This window comes from Gopherus evgoodei, chromosome 4 (genome assembly GCF_007399415.2).
Source record: "Gopherus evgoodei ecotype Sinaloan lineage chromosome 4, rGopEvg1_v1.p, whole genome shotgun sequence".
NCBI lineage: Eukaryota > Metazoa > Chordata > Testudines > Testudinidae > Gopherus > Gopherus evgoodei.
This window is the reverse complement of record NC_044325.1, coordinates 60,534,752-60,559,984: the sequence shown is the minus strand read 5'-3', so window position 1 is coordinate 60,559,984 and position 25,233 is coordinate 60,534,752. Positions and strand designations below refer to the sequence as shown.

General features: G+C 38.6%; 1 protein-coding gene across 1 annotated transcript in view; it reads right to left on the bottom strand.

Moving 5' to 3' along the window:
- RYR3 (ryanodine receptor 3) overlaps window positions 1-25,233 on the bottom strand; it is a 607,531-nt gene that overhangs the window by 326,705 nt on the left and 255,593 nt on the right. Inside the window, 9 exon segments of the mRNA XM_030559417.1 lie at window positions 6,014-6,116; window positions 8,753-8,953; window positions 9,490-10,291; window positions 11,876-12,102; window positions 13,983-14,069; window positions 20,459-20,624; window positions 21,359-21,519; window positions 22,009-22,045; window positions 22,827-23,011. Coding sequence (XP_030415277.1) covers window positions 6,014-6,116; window positions 8,753-8,953; window positions 9,490-10,291; window positions 11,876-12,102; window positions 13,983-14,069; window positions 20,459-20,624; window positions 21,359-21,519; window positions 22,009-22,045; window positions 22,827-23,011 — 1,969 coding nt within the window.

Genomic DNA, 25,233 nt, shown 5'->3' with positions numbered 1-25,233 from the left:
AACCTGGTTGAAATTCAGGAATTTAATTAAGGGGACAGAGATAGCCATTCTTACTGGGCTGTTTGCCTGTTGCTTAAAAGAAATCCTTCCTTGCAGGTAGCCAAATGGGGGGGAATGGCACTGAGCTTTTTCGCGTTTGGCTAGCAGGGATCTTCCCTGCTACTAGCCACACGGTGGGAGGAGGAAAAGGGGTGATTAGCAGTGATCTTCCATAATACCAGCCACGCGGTGGGGGGAGGGGTAAAGGGATCATCCCAGAGAATTGGATGGGAGAGTAGTTTCTGCTGCTGCATGTTAACAGGAAAGAAGCAGCACTGAACGGGATTTGCTTGGTATTTGGGAAAGGAGGGCACTGTGTATATGAAGGCTGCAGAAGCCGAAAGACAATGGCTTACCATGGCTGCATGCAAGCTGAATTCTGCTGCCCGGACCTGTGTCTGTGAGATCTCTAACACTAGAGCCACAGGCACTCAATATCAAGATGCAAAATGTGACCTTGCAGTGAAATCACATGTGCTATGTAAGGTGAATAGTGTTATTCACTGTGAAAGAGTATAACCATTGTTCTGTAAAATGTATCTTTTTAAATACTTCTCTCCCTTTTTTACCTCCCTCATGCAGCTGCAAATTTTTCAAGCCCCCCCTACTCCATCCCAAAGGCTATCTCAGAGAAGGCGGAGGAAAAAAAAGACGCGAGATGAAATGTTCTCGGAAATCATGGAAGTAACCCGCAATGAAAGAGCTCATCTGAATGAGTGGAAGGACGTGGTATCAAATTACAGGAAAGATGCCAGTGAACGTGAGGACAGAAGGGACGCTCGAGATGAGAGGTGGCACCAGGAAGATCAGAAATGTAGGCAGGAAGATATGCGGTGGCAGGGTGCAACACTGGGGCTGCTGCGTGATCAAACTGACATCCTCCAATGTCTGGTGGAGCTTCAGGAACAGCAGCAGGGTCACAGAGTGCCACTGCAGTCTCTGTGTAACCACCCTCACCATGTTCCACATCTTCCTCACCCAGACGTGTAAGAACGCGTGGGGGAAGACTTTGTGCACCTGCCCACTCTACCCCCGTGGACAGCCCAACCAAAAGGCTGTCGTTACTTGGAAATATTTTTAGTGGCCTTTTCCTTCCCTCCTATCCTCCTCCCAAACCATACCTGGGATACCTTGTCAGTTCTCTCCCTCTTTTTATAATGACTTTTTAATAAAGAATACATGATTTTTAAACGATAGTGACTTTATTTCCTTAAGCAAGCTGTAATCAAAGGGGGAGGGTGGGTTGCTTACAGGAATGAGTCAATCAAGGGGGGGTTCATCAAGGGGAAACAAACACAACAGTCACACTGTACCCTGGCCCGTGATGAAACTGGTTTTCAAAGCTTCTCTGATGCGCACCGCTTCCTGGTGTGCTCTTCTAATCGCCCTGGTGTCTGGCTGCGCGTAATCAGCGGCCATGTGATTTGCCTCAGTCTCCCACCCCGCCATAAAGGTCTCCCCCTTACTCCCACAGAGATTGTGGAGCACACAGCAAGCAGCAATAACAAAGGGGACATTGGTTTGGCTGAGGTCTGAGCGAGTCAATAATGTGCGCCAGCACACCTTTAAACAGCCAAATGCACATTCTACCACCATTCTGAACTTGCTCAGCCTGTAGTTGAACAGCTCCTGACTACTGTCCAGGCTGCCTGTGTATGGCTTCATAAGCCATGGCATCAAGGGGTAGGCTGGGTCCCCCAGGATAACTACAGGCATTTCAACATCCCCAACTGTTAATTTCTGGTCTGGGAAGTATTTCCCTTGCTGCAGCCGTTTAAACAGAGTAGTGTTCCTGAAGACGCGAGCGTCATGAACCCTTCCCGGTCATCCCACGTAGATGTTGGTGAAACGTCCCTTGTGATCCACCAGTGCTTGCAGCACCACTGAAAAGTACCCCTTGCGGTTTACGTACTGGGTGCCCTGGTGCTCCGGTGCCAAGATAGGGATATGGGTTCCATCTATTGCCCCCCTACAGTTAGGGAATTCCACTGCAGCAAAGCCATCCACTATGATCTGCACGTTTCCCAGAGTCACAACCTTTCATAGCAGCAGCTTAATGATTGCTTTGGCTACTTGCATCACAGCAGCCCCCACAGTAGATTTTCCCACTCCAAATTGATTCCCGACTGACCGGTAGCTGTCTGGTGTTGCAAGCTTCCAGAGGGCTATTGCCACTCGCTTCTCAACTGCGAGGGCTGCTCTCATCTTGGTATTATGGTGTTTCAGAGCAGGGGAAAGCAAGTCACAAAGTTCCATGAAAGTGCCCTTACACATGCGAAAGTTTCGCAGCCACTGCGAATCATCCCAAACCTGCAAAACTATGCTGTCCCACCAGTCTGTGCTTGTTTCCCGGGCCCCAAATCGGCGTTCAATGGCTAGAACCTGCCCCATTGCCAGCAGGATCTCCAAAGTGCAGGGGCCCGCAGTTTGAGAGAATTCTGTATCCATGTCCTCATCACTCTCATCGCTGCTCTGCCGTAGCCACCTCGTCCTCGCCTGGCTTTGCAGGTCCTGGTTCAGCATAGACTGCATGAGAATGCGAGAGGTGTTTACAATGTCCACGACTGCAGTCTTGATCTGAGCAGGGTCCATGCTTGCTGTGGTATGGCATTTGCACAGTTCACCCAGGAAAAAAGGCACGAAACGGTTGTCTGCTGCCTTCACGGAGGGAGGGGTGAGGCTGTACCCAGAACCATCCGCGACAATGTTTTTTGCCCCATCAGGCACTGGGATCTCAACCCAGAATTCCAAGGGGTGGGACTGACTGTGGGAACTATGGGATAGCTACGGGATAGCCACCCACAGTGCAACGCTCTGGAAATCTACACTAGCCTCAGTACATGGACGCGCACCGCCAAATTAATGTGCTTAGTGTGAACGCGTGCACTCGACTTTATACAATCTGTTTTACAAAACCGGTTTATGTAAAATCGGAATAATCCCGTAGTGTAGACATATCCTCAGACTGGGAGTCAGTGTGGGGAGGGGAAGACAGACTGGATGAGGAGCTGGGAGAAAGTAACTAGGATTAGCTGGGCAAAGAGACTGGGATTGGATGTGGGGAGGGGGAAAGAGCGAGTAAGAGAACCTGGAGGTGGAGAGTAGGCTTGCTTGGCAAGGAGACTGTGGTTAGTATAAAAAGCCTGAGCACTGGAGACTGGAACTGGGTAGGCAAAGAGAGTGGGACTGGAACAAGATCAGAGTGGGGGAAAGACAGGCCTGGGGCAAGGATAAATTGGATGATATGTAGTGCAGAAGGAGTCAAATCTGGGGGGAAAGAGGCAGCAGGGTCTGCATTCATTAGTTCTACTCCCCTCCAGAGCCTGGAATGAAACCCAAGATTCCTGAGTCTCACCAGATCTCTCTGAAACACACTGCCAGTGTCCTATCTCCCTCTAATGTTGATCTGCAAAGAAGATTACAACCTACTACTTCTATCAGTTACCCCATTAACTTAAATGGCAGAGTTCTGTGAAGTTCCAACTCTTAGGTTTCCAACTCTGCAGAGGAAACATGTAGGTGTCAATAAGATATCACATGATGGAATTTCTGATTTTTCAGTTTGATTTTTAAAAAACCTAGGAAATTACACACAAACAGCTATGTGAAAAGAACAACTGTTAAGGTTGCAAAGTCAAGCACTCAAAAGTTAAGAAATGCCAGAAGTAAAGTTGCCTGTCTAACCTTCACTCAACTCATTTCTGTGTATGTATTATACTTTCCTCAATTACATTGTCATATACTATTTTTTTCTACTTAGCATTCTGAGTGTACTTAGCATTTCATACCACTTAATATGTTCAAAGCACTGCTCCCACTGACTTCTGTTGCATATGTGAGTGCTAAGCATTTTTGTAAATTACATCCCAGAGTCCCTAATCAGAAAATCAGGAGCACAAATGATCATCACTTGTGAAAAGTTTGGTATAAATGACTTGCCTAGCATCACACAGAGATAGAGTCAACTCCTCCAGAAAATCATTCAACTGATTTAACCATGAGATCATCCTTTCTCTTCCTACAATCCCCTGCCTCATTCATTACACACCTTCCAATCTCCTAGCGGAACCGCTGCTACACAATCCACACTGTAGGGTATGTGTGCACTACATTAAAAAACTTGTGGCTGGACCTTGCCAGCTGCCTCACGCTCACAGGACTCAGGTTTGCTGGGCTGCTTAATTGCCATGTAGATGTTCAGGCTTGGGCTCCAGCCTGAGCCCTGGGACTCCACAAGTGGGGAGGGTCCCAGAGCTCAGGCTCCAGCCTGAGCCTGAATAGCCACACCACAATTAAGCCCAAGCCTTGTGAGCCTGAGTCAGCTGGCCAGCCATGGGTGTTTAATTGCAGTGCAGACATAGCATTAGTGTGCAGGTGGTGGAGTCCCCCTTTCTGTACCAGAGGTTGGTCCTGGCTTGCACGATCAGAATTGAAGTCCTCTTGGACTATGACTGGAGGGACTGGGTGGATGCCCATGATGCTCAGCCAGCGCATGGAGTTATTCATGTCATGTGGTCCAGGAGGTGACGGCAGCCTTGCCTCCTTCTCCTTCTCTTGTCTTCCTTGAGCAGGTCCTTTGGGAAACAGCTCCCCAGCCACCTCTCACCCCTGGCCCCTCCAGAACTTGACTTCAGTCCCCTGTCCTGTGAGCCACCCTGGCCTCCCTGACACACAACCTACATCAGCTGAACAACATTCAGCCAGTCCTTCTCCGAATCATGCCCAGGAAAACATCTGTATGCACTTGTGCTTCATACAATTCACTTCCTCGCCCTTGTGTCTTGCCCTGACACCAAGTGGCAGGACTTGGTGCCACCAACCACCTGTAGCCTCTTTCAGCACTTGTAGAACCTCTCACTGAGGTTCTGGCTGCACTTCTCCCTGCACCTTCTGATTTTTACAGATACCATCTGTGGCCCCACAAGACTTCCTACCACCACTGGCCAATACGGCCATCACACTAGGTGGAGAAAGCTAGAAGTGGGGTGCTCTGCAACTATAAGGCCTACATTCAATCTCTTGTTTGATCATGCCTCCAAACAGAGTTCCTCTGGCTGGTGTCTACTGCCTCCTCATAGCCTTTGAGGAGCAGTGGGCGCTGTTGGAGTTCTCTGCTTAGTGTCCCCTTCAGATTCTTTGATTTTTGCCTTATGAACTTCACTCCCATCCTTGTTTTTAAATTTGTTGTCTCCACCATTCAGTTGTGGCCCAGGTCCACTGGTACCTCCCTCTGGGTTAAGTGGGAGAGACTTTAGATATGGGTGGGCTTAGGCCAACCACTTCCCGGTACCCACAATACAACTTATGCAACAAATGAAGCAGGTGTCCAACAAGTGAAGCAGAACCTTCACTACACAACCCTGATCCATCCTGAGAGCAGGTCCATTCTGTGAACTAAAGCACAAGTCCTGTGGAAACAACAGTGTGTGCTCATGTAACTAAAGAATATATCATAATACATGCACACAAAGGGAGCAAATTAAAGTTGCACAGGCAACTTTAATTCTGACATTTCCTAACTTATGAAGCAAAAACAAACAAAAACGGTATGTCCCCCCCATCCCCTGTGTAATATATAATTGTGTCTAGCAGGTCAGTCTCCACTTACAGCTGTAAGTCTAATTAATTTTTAGGGTTTCCAGAACTACTTCCCTGGGGATTTTTTTGTTATTTAAATTTAATTAATTCACCATCATCTCCCTCCTCCTTTTTCTAACACCAGGGCTAGGGTAAGGCTGAAAATTTAAATAATACGTAATAAAAATGTTCAATTCAACTAAAACATTACAATGGAAATAAACCATGACGAACACTTTAGATACTTTCGGGACTTAGAAACTCCAGGAACAGTCATCCAGTACATAACACAACTAAAATAAGTAATTTATCTCTTCAAGATCTTGCTTGCCATGGAAAAGAATCAGAACTAAAACGTATAATGTTCAATCAGTGAAAAAAATAATTAGGCTCTCACCACAGTGAATTAGAAGATCATCATGAAACTCATATAGCTCTTCCCGAATCTCCTCTGGACAGGGACAATCCTCTCTCAGTTGAAAATTTAGCAACATATTAATCTTTTAAGACAAAAATAAACCCAAATATTTAGGACTGCACAGGGGCCTACAGAGAATATAGTAATACAGGCATACTTTACTGTTACTTATTTACACTTGTTTCTCAAAAGAACTAACATAAAACATGCTTTTGGCAAAAGTAAATATGTCCTTATGGCAATATTTAAGCAATAGTGGCTTAATTATTTTAATTATGATTAGGGTTGTCAAGAGATGAATAAAATTAATCATGCTTAATTGCACTGTTAAACAATAATATAATACCATTTATTTAAATGTTTTTGGATTTTTCTACATTTTCAATTATATTGATTTCAATTACAACACAGATACAAAGTGTACAGTGCTCACTTTATATTTATTTTTATTACAAATATTTGCACTGTAAAAACAAAAGAAATTGTATTTATCAATTCACCTAATACAAATATTGTAGCGCAATCTCTATCATGAAATTTGAATTTACAAATGTAGAATTATGTAAAAAAAAAACTGCATTCAAAAATAAAACAACGTAAAACTTTAAGGTCTACAGTCCACTCAGTCCTACTTCTTGTTCAGCCAATTGCTCATGCAAACAATTTTTTTACATTTGCAGGAGATAATGCTGCCCGCTTCTTGTTTACAATGTCACCTGAAAGTGAGAACAGGCATTTACATGGCATTGTTATAGCCAGCATCGCAAGATATTTACATATCAGATGAGCTAAAGATTCACATGTCCCTTCATGCTTCAACCACCATTCCAGAAGACGTGTCCATGCTGATGACTGATTCTGCTCAATAACAATCCAAAGCAGTGCGAACCAACACATGTTCATTTTCATCATCTGAGTCAGATGCCACCAGCAGATGGCTGATTTTCTTTTTTGGTGGTTCGAGTTCTGTAGCTTCTGCATCAGAGTGTTGTTCTTTTAAGACATCTGAAAGCATGCTCCACACTTTGTCCCTCTCAGATTTTGAAGGCACTTCAGATTCTTAAACCTTGGGTCGAGTGCTGTAGCTGTTTTTAGAAATCTGATATTGGAACCTTCTTTGTGTTTTGTCAAATCTGCAGTGAAAGTGTCCTTAAATCAAACAACATATGCTGGGTCGTCATCCAAGATTACCATAACACAAAATACATGGCAGAATGCAAGTAAAACCATGGAGTAGGAGACATACAATTCTCCTCCAGGGAGTTCAGTCACAAATTTTATTAACACACTTTTTTTTTTTTTTTTAAACAAGCATCATCAGCATGGAAGTTTATCCTCTGGAATGGTGGTCGAAGCATGAAGAGGCATATGAATATTTAGCATATCTGGCATATAAATACCTTGCACTGCTGGCTACAAAAGTGCCATGCGAACACCTGTTCTCACTTTCAGGTGACACTGTAAATAAGAAGCAGGCGGTATTAGCTCCTATAAATGTAAACAAACTTGTTCCTCTTAGCAATTGACTGCACAAGTAGGACTGAGTGGACTTGTAGGCTCTAAAGTTTATATTGTTTTGTTATGAAGTGCAGTTATGTAACAAAGAAAATCTAAATTTGTAAGTTGCACTTTCATGATAAAGAGATTGCACTACAGTACTTGTATGAGATGATTGAAAAACACTACTTTCGTTTGTCTTTTTACAGTGCAAATATTTGTAATCAAAAGTAATATAAAGAGAGCACTATACACTTGGTATTCTGTGCTGTAATTGATATAAATATATTTTAAAATGTAAAAAAAATCCAAAAATATTTAATAAATTTCAGCTGGTATTCTATTGTTGAACAGTGCGATTAATTGCAATTCATTTTTTAATTGTGATTAATTTTTTTAAGTTAATCACATGATTTAACTGTGATTAATCAACAACTCACATTATGATTCATATAAAAAGATTCTCAACAGTAAAGAAAACTTTTAGAGGAGACGTTAGCCAATTGTCTTGAAAAAGTAAACAAACATTCCCAAAGCCCCACATAAGTAAAACAGAAAAACCAAACTATCAAAAAAGTATCTCAATAACAAACCTGATGCCTGCTACTTTTTGCATACATCTCTAATGCAGTACACACAAAAATTATGAAGCAAGTTACAGGTAAATTAATTGACTCTGGTGTTGCATAGGTTTCCAACAAATCAGAATATTTTTCTCTCTCTCCTTGAATTCTCCACCCCCACCCAAAAACTGAAGAACTTCTTTTAGAAATGGAAAAGTCAGTTGGTTACAAGATAAGTCCATTGTCATGCATACCAATTGTACTTGCAAAGCAAAAACTGGTAGGTTCACACAGCTCTATTCAGGAGCCTAAGGTCAATATTTTCAAATGTATGTGTGAAAGTTAAGTTCTTAGATACAAATTTAGTCACTTCTATAAAAGTGGCCTGATTTTCAAAAATGTTGACTGCCTGTAGTCCCTCTTAACTTCATCACCTTTAAAAAATTAGGCAGACTTTAAGTATGGATATAGGATCCTAAATTTGGGAACTCAGGTTTGAAAATTTTGACTTCTAACATCTTGTGGCAACCTTATAAGCTATTTAATATGATGCTCCACCTCTCCTACAGTCAAAATTCTAGTTTAGGAATTAGACAGTTCCACCTCTTCCTTTCCACACTTATCACACTTTAAAAAACCCTCCTGTCCTTTATTTTACCTGTTCTTGAGGGGGAGAGCGAAACTCCTTTGTCTTCTTGGCAGTTAAAGCAGCAGACATGTTTAATGCTTGCATGAGTTCATTGTACCTGTATTTCTGATTATATTGCAGCTTTGACACATAATTGTCTGCAAATGATACAATAGCTTCCACCCTGTGTCGCAGCTCACAGTCACAGAAATAATTGAGTAGCTCACACATCTAATATGAAAAAAATAGAGAAGAGTTAAATATCTTAATTGAGAATCTAAACCATAAACTCTAAAATGAAAGAACAACAATGGACACTGCACACTAATCTGAACGGCTCTTCTATTTGCCAGGCAATAAAAATGAGAATAATAAATTTATTTATTTTTTCCACTAACTCTGATTTTTAACAATAAATAATAAGTATATACAGATATTGTATTATTATGATCTATAACAATATTTTGCATTTATACACTGCCTTTCATTGAACGCTGTCAAAGTGCTTTATAAATGTTTCTTCTCTCCCATAATGTGCATGTTAAGTACCTTGCATGTGAACATTAGACCCATTTTGCCTTCAGAGAAGCAGAGATACAAATAGATTAAGTGATTTGCTCAAGGTCACATAGCAAGTCAATGATGGAGGCAGGGCTAGAACCTGGGAGTCCTGAATTCCAGGTTACTGGCTGCAAACATTAGGCAACATACCCTATCCTTGTTTCATCAATATTACATTAGATATACATTTACTTTAAAATGGTCACCTGAAGTTTAACAGATTCAGGTAATCTTGTCTGCAGTAAGCCTTTCATTGGCGGTTTAGTTTCCTTTAATGCCTCTTCCCCAGCTTCCACAGCTTTTTCTTCAATCTGTGTAACTTCCTCCTTCTCTGTTTTCTCTTCTGTTTCTTCCTTGTGGTCTCCAAACACATTGGGATCAATAAGGAGTAAAATCTGCTTCACATCATCGTCACCAAAAATCCCCATTACAAGTAAAGTTCCTATAAGTTTAAGAACAGGAACAAACTGGAATTCAACTTTCCCTCCAACAGGGTCTCTGATATGAACACCACTACAGTGTACTGCCTCTGTCAGCATGCTTATGGCCTTGGTTTTGAGTATCTCAAGTGGTATCTCTGGACTGGGCTTCTGATGTTCTTCACTGGTCGCAATGAAACAAGGAGTAGAAAAATTAAAACCTGGTTTCAAACAAGTGCTAAGCCCAACTCCTGGTAACCCATGTCTCTTTGATTCGTCAGGATATAATTCAATTTTTCTAGTTTCATCTGTAATTGGAATGATAAATTCATTGTTCATCATAAGCTTGGCTTCTTTGGCACGTTCCAAATGAATACTGATAAGTAGATCATAGAATCCAGCGCGTAAGAGTCCAGGTAAATACTGATTATCTATTGTGTAAAATAACTGAGATAGGTCCACATGGCTACAAAGTGCATAGGCAACTCTATTATTACCCAGTGCACAAACTGAGCTATAGAGTTTTAAAGTGTGGTAGTGGAATTGCAGCAAATCTTCTTGTTCACATAGCTCCAATATATCAACACACCTGTTGTGGGATACAAAGAAACATGACAGTAAACATCATAAATGAGCTTTATTTTATTAAATACATCCACAAACAGACGGGGGGGGGGAATAGGAATAATGGTATAATGAGTTAAAGGATAAGGTTTTGATCAGTTCTGCTTTAGACCACACATATTCACTTTAGTACCTAATAATCACTATGTCCACATCACCTAACCAGCAAGTGACAATTTACTGGTCATAGTAATGATTAGAAGTCCCTAGTAAGGAGAGGACAGATACTGAAATAAAAGGGATATGGCAGGTAAGTTATCTAGTATATGGAGAAGCTTCCAGAGCACCTGAGTACCCATTCAATATTAATTTTCAAAAGACAATATTTTACTTTAAAGGTCCAAAACACTTCAGTAACATCATTATAATACATAGTGGTTTTGGAGCCTTCCTGAAGAATACTGTAGTATTTTTTGATAAAGTACACTATATTTAGCTCTTTTTCTTGAACCAAATTTCACTATAATTGACCTATCAAAAGCAGAAATATGGTTAAAAAACTACATTTTTGCACAGGCTTCCTTCCATATCTTTTCACTTTTGTTGTTTGATATCTTTATAATGGGATCAAGTTATGCATATTAGATTATCAAATAAAACAGCCAAAACTACATTATAGTAACTCTGAAGATAAAATTGAACATCCAGTACAATTTAGAGGGAGTTTAGCTTTCTAAAATATTATTTCAATCAAGAATATGTAGTTTAATGACTGTAAAACTGAAGTAGATTATAGGAAAATATTAAAAACTTTTTAAACAACACAAAGAAGCAGAATTACAGCATTTGTGTGTAATTTATATTTGTGTTTTGAATTGGGTGAAGATTCAATCCAAAGTATTTTAAAAGGTCTATCTTTATCTTTTAATGAAACAAAATCATCTCTTATTGGCTGTAAAGGATTCTATCTTAATGTAACCGGGTCCCTTGCTCGCCCCTCTTCCTGCAGCCCTCTGCTGCCCCAATAAAGCACGGAGAGGCTTCTCTTGATGCAGCACCCGTGGCTTTATTTACACAAGTTCCCACCACCAGTGATACTATTTACAGAGCTTTACAGACCTTGCGGTCTCCTCTCCTACAGGGAGTCTGCTCTCAGCCTGTAGACTGACTTTCCCCTGGCCATTCCCCCTTCTTCTAGCTGCCAGCCGGCCTTTATAGCCCTTGAATCTTCAGGCCCAAAGGTGCAGCCAGTTCTAGAGGCCAGGCACCAGACTTCTCCCCAGCCCCAATCTATTCCCCTGATTGGGGCTGGCGCAGCAGGGGCTAATTAGGTGCCTTTGCAGCAGCACTCTGCTACACTTACCTACAGTAAAGTGATCAAATGGCATCAAAATGATTCAGCTTTTAATATCTATTTGAATCACATATATAATGGATGTTAGTTACAGTAAATGAGATCAGAAATTCTAAATGACTGTCAACCTAATTCAGACTACAGCCTGACTGTACTCCTAGGCATAGAGGACACTCCTCTGAAAGAGGGACCTCAGTCAGCTACCCCTACATATTTCCTTCACAAGAAAACCACTGTGGTTCTCTCCAAATGTACCTGTTCTCCTCTGGAATATGAAGTGCCATCATTTGCAGTGGCTCCAGACACTGCACTACCCAACCATGGCGTTCACTGATACGCTCAGTCTCTACCTTCAGGAAGCTGTTAGGCATTCTGCTCCAGAGAACAGGTGTAATTGTTTGCACATCAAGGCGTGGAGGGCACTGAGAAATGGGATTTCTCTCTTCACTTTTAAAGACTGCTGCTGACAAAGGCATGGTGTTCTGCAATAAATACATTGAAAAATTAAAAAGAAAATATTTTAAATTGTTTACCAACCTCTTATGGCACAAATATTACTATGTGTAATAGTTTAACGTACACAAATACACACTCTTAAATATGTGGCTTTTGCATAACAGTAGTTATTTTTCACTAGTCACTGGGAGACTCTGACTGAGTATTACAGAAATTTATAAATTTGCAAATAAGCAAACAAACTCAACTTTAAAGATATCAAGCGTACTTAATTTATTTTGACAAATGTAGTTTTGTTTCAGAACATGGTCCATCTTGCTCAATATCCTGTCTATGACAGTAGTGTGTTCCAGAACATAAGGAAGAGCATATGGAATAGAGCAATTACGGAGTGATCCACACACCTTCCTCTCGTGACTTCCGGTAGTAAAAGGATTAGGGTTGCCTAGGCCTGGGGTTGCATCCCTGATCATCTTGGCCAAAAGCTATTGATGGATCTATCTTCCATGAACTTATCCAGTTCTTTTTTAAACCCAGTTATTTTTTTGGCCATCGCACCATCCCACAGCAATCCACAGTTTATCTATATGTTGGGTGAAAAAGTATTTTCTCTTGTTTGTATTAAACCTACTGCCTATTAATTTCATTAGGTGACCCCTGATTTTTTATATTGTGGGAAAAGATAATTAGCATTTCTCTATTCACTTTTTCCATATCATTCATGATTTTATAGACCTCTACTGAATTTCCCCTCAGTTGTTTCTTTTCTAAACTTAACAGCTCTAATCTTTTTAGTTTCTCCTTACACAGAAGTGTTCCATAATTTTGATAATCTTTGCTGCCCTTCTCTGAACCTTTTCCAGTTCCAATATATCCTTTGTTCAGATGAGGCAAGCAGAACTTGACACAGGATTCAAGATGTAGGTGCACAATGGATTTATAAAGTGGCATTACAATATTTTCTGTCTTCTTTTCTACTCTTTTCCTAATTGTTAAGTTACTGTTAGCCTTTTAGACCACTGCTGCGCATTCTACAGAAGATTTCAGAGAACAATCTGCAGTGACTCAGAGATATCTTTCTTGGGTGGTTGCACCTAATTTAGAATCCATTGTTGTATCTGTATAGTTGGGATTATTTTTTTCCAATATACATTACTTTGCACTTATTAATGTTGAATTTCATCTGCCATTTTGTTGCCCAGTCACCCGTTTGTTTTTTTTTAAATCACTCTAACTCCTGGTTTGGACTTAACTAGCTTGAATAATTTTGTATCATCTACAAACTTTGCCACTTTGCTGTTCACCCCATTTTCCAGATCATTAATGAATATATGGAACAGCACATCCCAGTATAGATCCCTAGGGGACGCTGCTGTTCACCTCTTTCCATTGTGAAAACTGACCAATTAGTCCAACTCTTTTGTTTCCCATCTTTTAGCTACGGATGAGCTACTGATCCATGAGAGGACCTTCCCTCATTAACTCATGGCTATTTAGTTTCCTTAAGAACCTTTGGTGAGGGACCTCATCAAAGGCTTCTAAAATCCAAGTACATTATACTCACTGGATCACCCTTACGCACATCCTCAAAGAATTCTAAGAGATTGTTGAGGCATGAGTTCCCTTTACAGAAGCCATGTTGACTCTTCCCCAAAACCAACTGTGTTTATCTGTGTGTCTGAGAATTCTGTTCTTTACTATAGTTTCTACCAATTTGTCCCATACTGAAATTAGGCTCACTGGACTATTCTGATTATTATAATTTGCCCTTGTATAATAGCAAATTTATGTGATTTGTAAAAGTAATTAAGTTTTAACAATACAAGGATCTCACTACCAGGCTTTTCTATGAGAGTTACCAGGTTTAAAATAGCAACATTTATTGATAGAAAACAATTAACAATACCTTTAATTTACCAAGTTCAAAATGAAACAAATTTGTGCTCGTAGGTTGTATAAAAACTGCTGGAAATAATTTTGTGGTTGGTTCAACCTGAAAAAATAGATTTATCACAATTAAAAAGACATGAAGAATCACTTACCAGTTTATGTCAATATATACACTATACTGCACAAGGGATTACATTGCCCATCAGAGACCAAACTATAGTTTGCCCTGTACTGTACTGTACAGTGTACCCCAATCCTTCAAACACTTATGCACATATTTAATGTTAAGCATGTAAGTGTCCCCCATCAAAGTCAAGGGGACCATTCATGAATTTAAAGGTAAGCATGTAGGTAAATGCTTGAAGGATCAAGGTATATATGCATAGTGTGTACTATAAAGACATATGTAATGTCTCAGCTATTCTATGATAAACTGCAGCTCGAGCAGAAGAGGTTATTACAAACCAAGATGAAGAAAAAAGAAATATCTATTAGTATATGGGTTCTCAATCTGAGAAAGAGCTTTTAAATCAAAATTAGGTAAAATTATTTGAATTTAGGCTTTTTTGTTTGGAAAAAAGAGGAACTGGGGGTGAAATTCTGCGCAGGAGGGCTGGCTAAAATGGCTTTAACTCACCTCTCTGACCTCTCAATTCTAGGCAGCTTTGGGAGCCAGAGTCACCCCAATGTATTTTAGACTGCCCTGGAGGCCTATCTAAGTTAAGACCAACTCTATGGGCAACAGCATTATCCAATATCTTTGCAGCACTGCGTGCTGAGGCCCTGACCCCAACATGCCTCTCCCACCTCAGCACTTGCCCTATACCAAGACTTGTGATAGAATCCTTTGAAAGCAGCTTTACCTCAGTTCTGTCTACCTCAGTTCTTGCGCCAGAGGGATCTTCCCCTGGCAAGATATGGGGATTTTAGAATGCCCTTATGCCTACTCTGGCCCCTTTATGCTAGGTAAACTCTAATTTGATATGAACTAAACTTCAATGCCATCACTTTGTGAGGGGGAAGAAATGAGAAATCATTTAGCCAGGGTAATGTAAAGTTCTGTTTCATATTAGGATTATCTATAGTGAGTTAACAATTTCTCATACAAATACCAAAGGCATAAAAGCTATTATAATTTTTGGAGAACTTGCAATTAACTACTTCCATTTAGATATAGCATTTGTGCCTAGCCCTGATTGGTCACAACATATCACACCTTAAAACTGTGACATCGTAATTTATGGAGAAACTTGTGTAGAAATTTTTTTATTACTTAAATATTTTCTCTTCTTCCGTCTCTTTATTTAGATTCCTAGTACTTCACACACAGGAAAAAGCACCAATTTATTTTTAAGACCCCTCTAAAAATTTTCTCAAGTATTTTTCTGTAAAGTAAGTGGAAAAACACATGACCATGTGGAATGGAATATAGTTTTATGGTATTTCATTTGTCCTTCTAATTAATTCACTAATGAGTAAAAAAACATTTATACCACATCACTGAATATTTCATATAATATGCATGTATACTACACATGGCACATATGTGCAGTTAGTGTACTAGATATGCTGCGTATCATTGTAAAGTGTCACAAGCTAAAAAGTGTGGCAAACTGCTGAAAGCTGCAGAATTGTGCATTGCAAGTTCTGTAGGTCACTCAGACCATCAATTTTAGAAAAACCAGAAGATGCCTTACATGGTCATGCTATCACATCTGGCAAACCATAGACTGTAGGTATCTAACACTTCTTAAGCTGATGTATTTTAAGGGAAACACACTCTCAGCATTGGGCTAGATACAACATATATGCATTTTTAGCCCTTGGAAAATAAAAGCAAAATGTGCAATGGTTATATAGCCTGTGATTTATGCAGTCTTTCCCTAAGAAGCAGGAAAACAAGGCATCATAGATTGGAAAGCAACATTTTAATACAACAAAATTGGAAAAATACTGAACATATCCTAGACATTCTTTTGGAAATTGACTAAACATGGTAAAATTCTTTGCTACTTGCTAGTAGATAGGTTGACCAGATAGATAAATAGATACTTTCTCTTTCTCTCTCTGTTATAATTTACTTTTTATTTTCTAATCTTGTGTGAAGGTCAGGACATTGTTACTAGCTCAAATAAAATAACTACCTTCATAAATCTATATTAAATATCCCTTTTCTCTTCTCTATCATTTGATATTGGTATGACAATTAATTATAAATGCCTCTATTAAATATATATTATTTTCCATTTCCTCCTTATTATATAAAATATAGAAAAAGGTTTCTGAATTTTATGACAGTATATAATAAATAGGTCTAGAGCAACTCATTATTTTGGTCACTGGGCCTTTGTAAATGAAGACCCAGCATACAAATATTGGTCCTCTGCTCAACTTGAGAAAATTGAAAAATGGAAATGGTTACAACATTAGAATAACAATTATCTCATAGTCTTGTTCATCTGGTTGAAATATCAGAAACTTGTTCAGATGAGGTGACTGAAAAAATTCTCATTTGTATTTTATGATTTTCATCCAGAAGTGTTTAAGAAAGAAAGACAAAGGCCATTTACAGTTATTTTCATTATTATTTTGAAAATTGGAGTAAAGAATTAAACAATTTGAAATACACAGTTTAAAAGTTATTGAGACATGATTCATGTGCAGACTTTCAACTCTTTTTGTCTAAGTATTTTCACAGAAAATAAACATTTATAGGAAAGGCCATGCTCTGTTTTTTAGTAGACTAGTTTTTGTCACATTCACTAACAAAACAAAACAAAAAAAATCTGAAAACCACTCAATATGTTCAAAAGTGTTTTCTGGGAAAAGAAGACTTGAAAAAAGAGAGATATTCTGTTTAAAATTTACTACAGAGCCTTTGAGTTTTAATGGCTTGCATATAACAGGAGCATTGTTTTGAAAGCTGCCACATCAGGAATAATAACCCTAACGTTTTCATCACATTTCCCTGGGAGTTCATTGCAAAATTAAGAAAACACCTAAATGAACTATACTTGCATCTAACAAACAAGGAATGCTACAAAAAATAACAGTTAATTGTTCTTATGAGAACAATAAATTCCACTTCTTTATTCAGCAGCTGTTACTTTGATCTAAAACTGGCCACAAAAATCAGGGATCACACTGCAATAGTTTTCAAAGAAAGTAGCACATAGCATTTAATTTAAATATAGTTTAAAGAGTTCAGGATAATTTTACTTAACACATACGTTTGGTTTTTTTTTGTCTACTCAAGGGTGTGGTTTTTTTGGTTTGTTTTTCTATTTAAAAAAAATAGAACAGGTTGCCAAAACTGCTTGAGCTCCATTGCAACAGAAACTCTAGCGCACATGGCTCTCTGACTCTGGCAACTACTCTCAGTACCTAACCATTCTATAAGAAAATCTTAATGACAGAGTGCTGAAAATATCTGTTACAGGAAGAAAACCATCTCTGCGCTATGCCTTAAAAATTGACACCAAAAACTGGTGGAGCCACTCGGTGTTAGAAACATTGATAATTTTTTGGCAAACAAATAGGCTAGGCTATGGTGTAATAAATTAATCATTTTAATTTAATTAATAAATATAATTTAAATAATAAATTAATTGTTGTTCATGCCCCATGAAGCACTGCAGATGGAGGGACAGGCCTTGGGGCCAAGTGTAAGCTTTTGGGAATTGCTGGGTGGGGGGTGTGGAAAGAGGCAGATGCGCTGCCTCTGCTCTTGGAAATTCCCAGTGCAGTATATGCTGCTGCTACAGCAGCCACCAGGCCGTAGACTATTCAGAGATTTTGGCACACTGTCAAAATTAAGCAATAACAATGAAAGCCAGAAATGATTTATGATGGTTTTCAACACCTTATAACTCATCCAAATTTGAAAAAAATAATAATGGGACAAGAAAATGGCAGGATTTTTTTTCAGCAAATTTCAAAGGCCTGCTGCAAACAATGGAAGTGTAAGGTTCTCAAAAAAGGATTGCAAGAATTGTTGATAATAGAAAATAAAATATAGAGGTCAATACCAGCTCCCCTTATAAAAAAGTTGTCTGCATACAGCATTTGTCTTATGTAGGCTATGTTCACTAGAGAGCAACATTGTCAAGCACCATCCAGCAAGTTTTAGTGTTACACATACAAAGTAGCCTGTTCTAATACAGGAACAGATACAATTTTTACAACTGATCTCATTCCTATCTAAAAAGCATAAAATTCTATGTGGGTACTTTCTAAGTGGAACATCTTTAATGTTATCCACCTATCTCTCTTGAAATGTAGATATTGTTTCATAAGGACCAAGTATAGACCTGGGCGTGCAAACTCTCCTCACTAATTTACCCTACATGTTTAGAACCATCTCCATTTCACACACCCTCAATGTTGTTTATAGTAAATCATATGAAATGTACATAATGGAAAACAATGTGGAACTGTTCTCCTTAAGTCAACCAAAATATTGTGTTACAGTTCCCAATAGCAGGAAAGAACCTGTTCAGTGCCTAGTCCCTTGGCCGACCACAAAGCATCCACCTCCATTTATTCAGCTTGCCCATTAGCTATTTTGCTACTGGCAGTTTTTACAACTTATTAAATACAAATTGGTATTGCATCAATGTGAACACTCCAAAATAATAAGAGAGAGTAACAAAATACCCATAAAATAGAGAAACGGTTAGAAATGATGCTTCAGTCAAGCCACACTCCTCAGTCTATTGCATTTAGTGCCCCTGAAAAGCCTCTTACTCAACTTGTGCCTCTGAATCCTTTAATAGTTTAGTTTTTATTGTTTAATTTATCTTAATGCTTTTTAAGTAAAGGGGGGGGTGGGGCGTGTTCAGAAAAATGATAGACAGGCTACACTGGAAAAAGCAGTGTTCTAAGTTATACAGAGAGCAGGTAAACAAAATGGGCAAGAGCACTGCAAGCTTCCAAACAAGCCTACCCCCTCAGGGGTTGAGAAATAAACATTCAAGCCGATTCATTCACTGCCTTCTCTTCTAAGGCTATCAAAAAGAGGTGTGAGTTAGAACCACTTTTGATGATGGATTTTACTATATATAGATACTTGTCCAAGCTGGAAGCAGACTGAGACCCACCAGCTCTTTTCATATAGGCATCCAAATAGCTACCAAATAGCAACAATTTTTATTCACTGCCAGCCAGAGAGAGAGATTCATATTAGTAGTTTATATCCTTTTTTCAGAAGGTTCTGTATGCTATTATCTGCATTGCTAGTGACAGCTTTTTTAGTATATTATGAAAATGACTTAATACATAAGTAATTACTTTTTTTTCAAGCAACTAATATAATCTGTAATAGTTCAGTCTGTTAGGCTCCTTCTGCAGAAGAAAGTGAAGTGGACTGCTGGTGCAATATTTCACTGAACATTGTTTTATTGAAATAAACATCTAAATCTGAAACATGGCCATTTCAGTGATAGACTGAATGTTGGGTAGCTTGTTTGGAGATCAGGGTGCTTTCTAAAAGTCACAGCAGCCTGATCCTGCAAAAGATCCTTGCATAGAAATTCTACTGAAGTCAACCAAGTAGTCCCAAATACAGAGTGGCAAAACCAGGTTTAGAGAAGGATCAGATTAATCACCCAGTAATTTCTTGTCTAAAAATTTAGAAGAAGTGATTTGAATGTAAGCAAAATTATACTTTTTAAAGTTTTCACTTCAGCATTTACACTCCATATATAGATTTGGAAAATAATAAGTCTTCAAAATACTAAAAAGAAAATAAATATTGTCATTATTTTTAAAGTTTAATAACATGGTTCTTTTTAATTTAAACATTTCCTTGCCATTCTATAAACTCAGATGTGACAGTATTGCATTAGCTACTGCACAGACAAAGCAAAAAATAAAACTGACCAGTCTAGTTTTATCATCAAAGCTGAAAAAAAGGAGCAAAATGTTTATGAAGTGAAATTTAAGAGTATACTTAACTAGAGACTGAACTAAACCCAGTCACCAGATCCCCATATTCCACAGTTCTGGGGGACATACAAAACCTCAACCAAGATGAAAAGTTGTATAGGTCCCTATTGAAATATAGAGTTAAACCAGATATCCAGATCCAAACTTTGAGGTTCCTGAAATCTGGATTTGATTTCTGAAGCCAAAACCTGCCTCCACCCTAAATCATTCCTGCTCCGTCTCTTGATATGTTACATATTAAAGAATTATTTTTAAATAAAATTTAATGAAATAAAAATTATCAAACAAACTATTGGCATATTGGAGAGATGAAAAGTCCAATCAATATTTTTCTAATGTTAACATCAGTACTGTTTCCTCTGTTTAAAAGAATTATTGGAAACAAGAAAAATGTGGCATTACATGAGCAGATTCTTCATTTTATCAACACGTTTAGAAAGATCATGGTATCAGAAATATGTACTGTTGAGACATCTGGCGAAGAAAGAAACAATCTTTGTTAAAGCAGCCAACTTGATAGCTAATTTTCTGAAAAGCTGCTAATACCTGATAACAAGTGCCAAGGTCCTTTCCATTGGCTGTGAATGACAACATTCCAGTACTCAGGTCAACAAGGCATCCAATTTCTAAATCAACATTACTACGACTTGATCTCTGGGAATTAGCAAATGTGTCTCCACCCCAAACCATGTAGCAGTTACTGCGCTTCACACTGAAAGAAAAATATCAAGAATAATGAAAACTAATTATTTGCTGAATTGTGACTGATTAAATATACAGGTTAAGATATATATTAAACAATTTTTTTTTACTAATAACTAGAAATTCTGAGGGAGACGTCAGATTTTTTACTGTTTTGTTGTGATAATGTAGAAAGAGCATCTTAAAATATAAAGGAACTTTGTTTTACTGATCAGTGTTTGTACTGACCATTTGTCAAATGAACACAAACTTACACTGCAAAGCCATTTCTCACTTGTCCTGGTGGCTTTAATCACACTCATACCAATGAATCAATATTCACTTGGACATGGTTCAGATTGAAAAGGCCCTTTCTAGTGTTCTTTACAGATTTCAAACGCATGAATGAATTTCTTACTTTTCTGAATGCCATTCAACTGTGACATGACTGATTTGGAAAGCATGAGTTCACCTGTAGTGATCATTCAAGTATAACAATGAAAGGAGGAGAGCTGGGCAAACTGTTAGTTGAAACAGAATGCCCCCTCTCGGATTTTAACAGCACCATGCAAAATTTGTTAATTAACAAATATATGATTTAGTGACTAGTTCCACCTAATACTTAGAATTTAAATGAGCATTAGAACACAGTCCATTATTACTTTATTATCCACAAAGATGAATGAAACTGAAGTAAAATTCCATTCCAACAAGTAAATAGGTAATTAAAAAAATTATTTAATAAGTGATATGCAAGTCCCCTACCTTTCATGAACCCTGCCTCTTTCATCACCTAACGTAACTGTCACTGTGCTATTTTTGTTTAGGTCAAAATTTTCACTGTAAAAGTGGTAGTCAGGTGTTACCCAGCCAACCCAGACAGAAGATGGGTCTTGACCAGCAAATACTCGCACTGAGTAATAGTACTGAAAAGAGAAAAAGTAGTGTCTTAATGACAGAAAACAGAATTGTATTATGAAGACAAAAATAAGAAACACTCTTAACAAATACAGGAAGAGACCATCACATATACACTGAGAATTAAAAAAAAAAAAGAAAAGAAAAAGAAAAAAGCACAGCTACATTGCCTATGGTTTTTAAAAGTATGTTTCTGTAAAGCAGCTAAAATAAGCTCTGAAACATGAGAAAATGGTCTGCCCCCTATACAGAAATACTACAGTTAGTAAAATAGTAGTAGTACTACAATAAAGGAGAAATAATCCACAATAAAGACAGGGTTTAGATATATATTTAGAAACCTAAACATAGGCACCAAATTTAAAAAAAAATTGGCCAATGTGGATACACACAAATAAAATCACAGGGATTTTCAACAGACCTTTTTTAAATGAGCATACTATCAGGTAGCAAATATTATTAAGTAATGAAAAGCATAACTGAGCATATTTACTTACTGTTGTAGTGTGAAGAGCAGTTTCTTGGTTCTGTTTTCTGGAGGAAAAAAGCAGCATTGCAGTAATTTGGTAGTTTAAAGCATTAAGTGACACTGTCTTTTTTTTTTTTTTTGAATACGTGAAATAAATTGCTCACATGGATTAGTTTCTGTTTGTTGGACACAGACTAGGTACTTTCAATGTCAATGGAATGCAACAAGCCTTTCTAGAAAAGATCAAGAAAGGAAGGTGATGCATATATGTTCATTCCCATTGACATGAGGAAGAACTGTAGAGAGAGATATTTACAACAGCCAACCAAAGATAAATGGTCTTTTTCCTTCCCTGAGCATATTTATTGCTGCATTTGCAGTACACATGAACTAAGAGGAGGAGTGGAAATATGAAATAGGGCGAGGCTTATATAATATAAATTCAAGATTAGAGGGTAAGTAAAAGATTCTGGTCTGGCTTTCAGAGGTGCTGAATCCCTGCAAATCCTACTGATCTCACCGGGATTTCTGAGTGCTCAGCATGTCTCAAAATCAAGCCAATAAATAACTAGAGCCCTCTTGCTATGTTTCTTGGGTAGATCCTTGTTTAGATATATAGTGCTCTGCAGCAAACTTTTGTTTTAAGGTTATTTAAACGTTCACATTTAAAATGCAGTGTTTTGTTAATAAATAAAGAACATCAGTAACATAAATCCTATAAAATTACAGTGTATGGGAAGAAAATGAATGGGAAGTACTATATGTAAAAAAAAGAATAATGGAGAATTGTTTTTTTTTAAATTTCGACTAGAAATCTACCACAAGATGATTAAATATAAATCTAACCTTTTCTGGAAAGCATCAGCAGATGCACTTGCCACACCAGTGCCATAGTTAAAGGATGAATGGAACTCAATGGGCATGCTCAAGCGGCAATATATCATGTCTGCATTGCTGTTCTGTGTGCCAAATGTCTTGTGGGTCACTTTTAAGCAAGGTGGGCTGTCAAGGGTTCCATCGATTCTCGTTATCTAAAAATCATAAAAAATAATATCAAATTCATTTATAAAACTGAGAAGCACATTATGGAAATTTTGTATTAATTAATGCTGAAGTCAGCTGACGAAGAATTAACTTATAATGAACAGGTTGCTGTTTAAACTGTTTCATCCTCACATGACAAAGTCAAGCCAAATGTCCAGTAGAGAAAAATTCAAGAAAGATAATTATTATTTGTATTGTTAATCTCTTACACTCATAATTCAAAAGTTTTTTTAGATTCTACTTTAACTTTAATATAGCATCCCAATGACTTCTATCCTGGTGTATGGCCAAGGTGATGGAACAGGCCCTCAACATAAAAAGGCAAGTAAAAAAGGTAAAAAAGGAAAAGGTATAAAATATAAATTTGAATTCCAAAATAGTTCTAAATAATCCACAGCTGGCATGCTTTGAGTACCTAAATGACTGTAGTGCACCAGTATGAATGAGTAATGCAGATATAAAGAACAATAATGAACATCCACACGGGGTGACAACACTACCATAAATGAAGTGGGAGACAGACAAGGAGATCATCTGGTATTAGCCAACATGTACCTGGTTAATGCAATCCTAGGATGCATCAGGTGATATTTTTCCAATAGCAATAGAGGAGTCTTACCACCACTATACAAGGCCATAGTGAGATCTCATCTGGAATACTGTGTGCAATTCTCATCTCCCATGTTTCAGTTTGAACTCATCTTTCTTAAACAGGTGCAGAGAAGGGCTAGTAGGATTATCAGAGGACTGGAGATCCTACCTTATGATAGGAGATTTAAGGATCTTAGTTTGCTCAGATTAACAAAACAAAGGATGAAGGGAGATATGATTACTCTCTGCAAATACATCACAGAGATAAACACAGGGAAGAGGGGTATAATTTAAGTTAAGGGCCAATGTTGGCATAAGAACAAATGGACCTAAATTAGGTATCAAACTATCAATATCAAGTTTAGGCTTGAAATTAGGTGAAGGTCTCTAACGATTGGAGAGCAAAATTCTGGAATGGCCTTTCAAGTAGAGTAGTGGGGGGGGCAAGAAATCTAACTTGTTTTGAGCTTGATAATTCATGCAGGGGATGGTATGACGATATTGCCTACAATAGTGATCAACGGCTTGATGTTTAGTTGGCAGCCGATATCAAGTAGAGTGCCCCGGGGTTGGTTCTGGGGCCAGTTTTGTTCAACATCTTAATTAATGATCTGGATGATGGGATTAATTGCACCCTCAGCAAGTTCGCAGATGACACTAAACTGGGGGGAGAGGTAGATATGCTGGAGGGTAGGGATAGGATCCAGAGTGATCTAGACAAATTGGAGGATTGGGCCAAAAGAAATCTGATGAGGTTCAACAAGGACAAGTGCAGAGTCCTGCACTTAGGAAGGAAGAATCCTATGCACCACTACAGGCTGGGGACTGATTGGCTAAGCAGCAGTTCTGCAGAAAAGGACCTGGGGATTACAGTCCAACGAGAAGCTGGATATGAGTCAGCAGTGTGCCCTTGTTGTCAAGAAGACTAACGGCATATTGGGCTGCATTAGTAGGAGCATAGCTAGCAGATCAAGTGAAGTCATTATTCCACTTTATTCGGCCCTGGTGAGGCCACACCTGGAGTATTGTGTCCAGTTTTCATCCCTCCATTACAGAAGGGATATGGACAAATTGGAGAGAGTCCAGCAGAGGACAACAAAAATGATTACAGGGCGAGGGTACATGACTTATGAGGAGAGGCTTGAGGGAACTGGGATTGTTTAGTCTGCAGAAGAGAAGAATGAGGGGGGATTTGATAGCTGCTTTCAACTACCTGCAAGGGGATTTCCAAAGAGGATGGAGCTAGGCTGTTCTCAGTGGTGTCAGATGACAGAACAAGAAGTAATGGTCTTAAGTTGAAGCGGGGGAAGTCTAGGTTGGATATTAGGAAACATTGTTTCACTAGGAGGCTGGGATGGGTTACCTAGGGAGGTGATGGAATATCTATCCTTAGAGGTTTTTAAGGCCCGGTTTGACAAAGCCTTGGCTGGGATGATTTAATTGGTGTTGATCCTGCTTTGTGCAGGTGGTTGGACTAGATGACCTCCTGAGGTCTCTTCCAACACTAATATTCTATTATTCCATTCTATGATAATAGCATATGATCCATCTGTGATTGCTATTAGCAAATATCTCCTATGGCCAGAGATGAGACCCTAAATGGGGAGGGATCTGGGTA